The sequence below is a fragment of the Eutrigla gurnardus genome (genome assembly GCF_963514095.1).
Source record: "Eutrigla gurnardus genome assembly, chromosome: 13".
Taxonomy (NCBI): Eukaryota; Metazoa; Chordata; class Actinopteri; order Perciformes; family Triglidae; genus Eutrigla; species Eutrigla gurnardus.
Genome location: NC_139936.1, coordinates 1061890 through 1067360, shown reverse-complemented (window position 1 = coordinate 1067360; position 5471 = coordinate 1061890). Strand labels below are relative to the sequence as shown.

The window sequence follows — 5471 nt, the reverse complement described above, 5'->3', positions numbered from 1 at the left end:
CACTCAACAAAAATATAAACGCAACACTTTTGTTTTTGCTCCCATTTTTTATGAGATGGACTTAAAGATCTAAAATTCATTCCAGATACACAATATTACCATTTCTCTCAAACATTGTTCACAAATCAGTCTAAATGTGTGATAGTGAGCACTTCTGCTTTGCTGAGATAATCCATCCCACCTCACAGGTGTGCCACATCAAGATGCTGATCTGACATCATGATTAGTGCACAGGTGTACCTTATACTGCCCACAATAAAAGGCCACTCTGAAATGTGCAGTTTTGTCTCACAGCAAAATGCCACAGATGCCACAAGCTTTGAGGGAGCGTGCAATTGGTATGCTGACAGCAGGAATGTCAACCAGATCTGTTGCTCGTGCATTGAATGTTCATTTCTCCACCATAAGCCGTCTCCAAAGGCGTTTCAGAGAATATGGCAGTACATCCAACCGGCCTCACAACCGCAGACCACGTGTAACCACACCAGCCCAGGACCTCCACATCCAGCAGGTTCACCTCCAAGATCGTCTGAGACCAGCCACTCAGACAGCTGCTGAAACAATTGGTTTGCATAACCAAACAATTTCTGCACAAACTGTCAGAAACCGTCTCAGGGAAGCTCAACTGCATGCTCGTCGTCCTCATCGGGGTCTTGACCTGACTCCAGCTCGTCGCCGTAACAGACTTGAGTGGGCAAATGCTCACATTCGATGGCGTCTGGCACGTTGGAGAGGTGTTCTCTTCACGGATGAATCTCGGTTTACATTGTTCAGGGCAGATGGCAGACAGCGTGTGTGGCGTCGTGTGGGTGAGCGCTTTGCTGATGTCAATGTTGTGGATCGAGTTGCCCATGGTGGTGGTGGGGTTATGGTATGGGCAGGCATCTGTTATGGACGAAGAACACAGGTGCATTTTATTGATGGCATTTTGAATGCACAGAGATACCGTGATGAGATCCTGAGGCCCATTGTTGTGCCATACATCCATGAACATCACCTCATGTTTCAGCAAGATAATGCACGGCCCCATGTTGCAAGGATCTGTACACAATTCTTGGAAGCTGAAAATGTCCCAGTTCTTGCATGGCCAGCATACTCACCGGACATGTCACCCATTGAGCATGTTTGGGATGTGCTTGACCGGCGTATACGACAGCGTGTACCAGTTCCCACTAATATCCAGCAACTTCGCACAGCCATTGAAGAGGAGTGGACCAACATTCCACAGGCCACAATTGACAATCTGATAAACTCTATGCGAAGAAGATGTGTTGCACTGCATGAGGCAAATGGTGGTCACACCAGATACTGACTGGTTCTGAGTCCCCAGACCCCCCATAAAGCAAAAAAATGCACATTTCAGGGTGGCCTTTTATTGTGGACAGTCTAAGGCACACCTGTGCACTAATCATGATGTCAGATCAGCATCTTGATGTGGCACACCTGTGAGGTGGGATGGATTATCTCAGCAAAGCAGAAGTGCTCACTATCACACATTTAGACTGATTTGTGAACAATGTTTGAGAGAAATGGTAATATTGTGTATCTGGAATGAATTTTAGATCTTTAAGTCCATCTCATGAAAAATGGGAGCAAAAACAAAAGTGTTGCGTTTATATTTTTGTTGAGTGTATATATATACAGTATATATATATATACTGTATATATATATATACTGTATATATATATATATATATATAGCTTTAACGTGGTTTTAACTGAAAAGGAACGTGAGCTGAACTGTGTTGTTGTTGATCTCGGTGAACCTCAGGTGATTTTCCACCGTCGTCGTGGCAGCGGTGAGCTGATCCTCGACGTGTCGGGGCCGATCGCTGCTCGCCGTGACGCGGCGTGTTTCACTGATCAGGAATTTTCTCTGGAATCACACATTCACTCAGTCCTCCAGAACCGTTAGCAACACCTTCACAGGTCACGTCCTGGTTCACATCGAGGTCAGAGGTCATTTCTTAAACACACATCACACCTGCAGCACCGACCAGCCCCCCCCCACACACACACACACACACACACACACACACACACCTGTCGCCTCACCTGCAGCGACAGATGAGATCACATGGCAACCTCCAACACCAACAGCAGGTCTTCCCCAGAGGACCCGGTCCATCGCCACGGCAACGAGGACTCATCAGCTGCTCATCGGAGGGTGAAGCTGTTATGTAACACGAAAACGCTGAGTCACCCTTTGACAGATTACAGGAGAAGTGTGGAATGAAAGTGAGTCTGCAGGAACGTCTTCATCACTGTGATGAAGACTCGCTCCTCTTCACCTCATATTGTTGTGTTTCTATTTCTCCGTGTCGCCTCATGAAAATGCTGCATCTGCATGTGTGAAGTCAGTTTGATGCAACATTAATATCCCACATAATTAAACAATAATAGAAAACATTCAGTAGATGTTTTAAACCAGATTTTACTGATAAATTAAATAGATTATGAAGAAAGTCTAACATTCAGAGAAAAGGCCGGAAACAGGAAGTTCTTTTAGACATTTTATTATAAATATATTAGACAATAAATAGCAAATACAATAAATAAGGAGATGAGACATTTAGACAGCAGACAGTCTCATCCAACTTCAGTTTCAAGTCTTTAAGTTCAAGTTTCCTTTAGTGCAAGTTTAGTTTCACAGTTCTGTCTTTCAGAGTCTTTTCTTCCTCCTCCTCCTCCTCCTCCTCCTCCTCTCAGCGGGGCCTCTGGAGGGGAGTACCCGGCGCTCGGAGCTCTCTGCCCGGCCTCGCCTCGCGGGGCGCAGCGCCGGTCTCCGGGTCGACTCCGGCTCGGTTCATTGTGGGTCCGAGAGACTCGGACTCTGGCGGGTTACTGGCGGGGAACCGGTCCCGGTGGGTTCACTGGTCGTTGCCCAGCCTGTGGTAGACCAGCAGGGCCACCACGTAGCTCTTCCCGGCGCTCTGCTCGAACCGGCTCATCTCGGTCTCGGGTGCGGGCTCGGGTTCGGAGGTGCAGGTGTTGGGGTTGATGATGTGGTCGTCGCTGGAGGACCCGAGTTCGGACCCGAGCTCGGAGCCGCCGCCGAGCTGCGGCTCCTCCGCGGACTGGAGCCGGAAGCCCCGGTATTCGCTGCCGGAGCCGTCGGCGCTCCCCAGCGGCGCGTCGGCGCACGGCTCCTCGGTGTAGATCTGCCACAAGACCACCAGAACCAGGACCAGCAGCCAGCGCTTGGCCTGGCTGCGCTCCGGCGGCGGGAGGTGCATGCGGACCTTGGCCGGGTACATGACCCGGGTGCAGCGCTTCTTGGGCCGGATGGGCACGTAGGAGCGCACGGCGGTGGCCTGCGCCGGGACCCGCTCGAAGGTGAAGACCTCGGGCTCGGTGCTGCGGGAGAAGCCGACGGTCTCCCTGCGGACCGTCAGGGTGACGCTGTTGGATCGGGAGTACGTGTTCATGTCGTCTGTTCGGTTCGGATGTGAGTCCGTGGAGCGCGAAGCCTCCTTATATCTTCACGAGCAGGTTCGTGGTCTGGAGGAACGCCCACCAGACCTCATCAGACCGCATCAGGCCACTCCCGAAACACGGATTGCTCAAGCGAGAAAAGAAGCGAGACGTTTGCATGTTGGTGGAGGTTTGTGGTCGCGGATCTGGATCTGGATCCGGATTCTAACTGAATCATCAGGGTTTGGTGGAGAGTCATTACCCTGAATAATAACAGGTCTTAATAAGGATGATCATTATGGAAATGTGACAAAGTCATAGATTATAAGATTAGGAATTCTTTATAATGATAAAATTAATTAAAAAAATCACGATACAATAAACATTCAAACCGAACCAGACAGACTAGATCGATGGTTCTACAGTTTGAAGGTGTTATTTCATCTATAAAGCCATCTGTGATCTTTCTTTGTTTTGGTTGAAATCAGTAAATCAGTGTGTTTTCATTTGTTGGACAAAACGCAAAAACCGACTGGAGCACAATTTCTTTTTTGCTCTTTGATTTTACAGAAAATGTTCATATCAGTAAAAAGAACAGGCAAACCTGCATCCTCTTTGCTGGCCACCAGGGGGCGACTCCTCTCTGGTTGTATAGAAGTCAACCAATGGGTGACGTCAACAAAATCACAAATGTAAATTAATAAAAGGAAAAAAAGCATGGGACCTAAAATGCTTCCCTGAGGAACATCGTGTTCAAGTGAAATATCTGGAGTGTTTCTCACTTCCATCACTTTTTAAAATCGTGTTTTTTTCCACAGACGGGGATCAGATGGAGCGTTTAAGTACATTTAGGTTCTTTTGTTGTTGTTTCTCTCTAACGTTCGTGTGACAGATTCTGTGTTTTTCCAGGTTTCCTGTCGACCTGCAGCCAGAGGTCAATGTGTCACGAAGGCCGTGATGTCATCATGGGGAGAAGTTGGAACTTCCTTCACGAAGCCGCTCGACTGATTAAACTTCATTACAAACACGTTTAAACGTTTGTCTCTTTTCTGCATTCAAATAAGTCGACCTTTGACCCCGAAACACTGAGATGAAACTGCTGATGAAGCTGTTGTGGAGCGTTTAATGACTCGAGAATCTGGCGTTATCACCAAACTGGAATATGGAGACAAGTATCAATTTTTTTCTGTTTTGCTTTTACTAAATTAAATGAAGAAATTTGTGACGTCAAGTTTGTGACGACTGTAAACTTAAGCAATTAAATCTTCAGATTTAGAAGTGTAAACTATATAATACTGGAGTCATTAGAGACAAAGTCATAATATTATTATTATTATTATTATTATTATTATGAAGACAAATAAACACTTGGAGTTCAACATTTGAATGGATCCTGAAAAGAAAAACCAGGGGTTTTCTGTGTTTTTCAAACTTGTGATTTTTGTGGTGAGTTCACTGTCGATGTGGAAACACAGGAAATCACAGTTGAGAAAGATTCAAAGAGGAAGACTCTTTATTCCCATGCGGTGATGCTGGTTTTTCTTATTAACCAGAATCAATGAGGAGCAGTTTGAGTCAAATATTCAGCTGGATTTTTTTTTTCGGGAATATTAAGAATAAAATGACTAAAAAGTTAAATAAAAATACTGGGGAAAACTGCAGCATGATTTTGATTGGGATGGTTGGGTTTCATGTCCTTCGGCTGGGTTTCCTCCGACGTGTTTCCTCTCGTCTGATCAAACCGACGTGCTGCTCTTTGATTACAGGAAACCTGCACGGATACCCTTTTTGCTCCATCGTTCTCTGGAAAACGCCAACGAACACCAAACCTTCTCAACCAGATTCATCTGACGTGATGAGTAATGAGCAACATTTTACTGCAGAAACGTCGTTGAGTAACGTTTTCTCAGAATGCTAAATAAACAACAGCTGATGAAACAGTGATGAAACGCTGCTGCCGTTTCCTCTTTGTTCTCTTTGTTCTCTTTGTTCTGTTTGTTCTGCAGCGTTTCTTCATCAGAAACACCTACGAGGAAGAGTCTTACCTGCAGGACCAC

The 5471-nt window shown here is 46.2% G+C and overlaps 1 protein-coding gene across 1 annotated transcript; it reads right to left on the bottom strand.

The window, feature by feature from the left end:
* Positions 1-2512: 2512 nt before the first annotated feature.
* Positions 2513-3472, bottom strand: ier3 (immediate early response 3). The gene has a single exon (XM_084025935.1). The coding sequence runs from the start codon at positions 3426-3428 to the stop codon at positions 2871-2873; it is 558 nt and encodes a 185-aa protein (XP_083882061.1). The 5' UTR covers positions 3429-3472; the 3' UTR covers positions 2513-2870.
* Positions 3473-5471: the final 1999 nt, after the last annotated feature.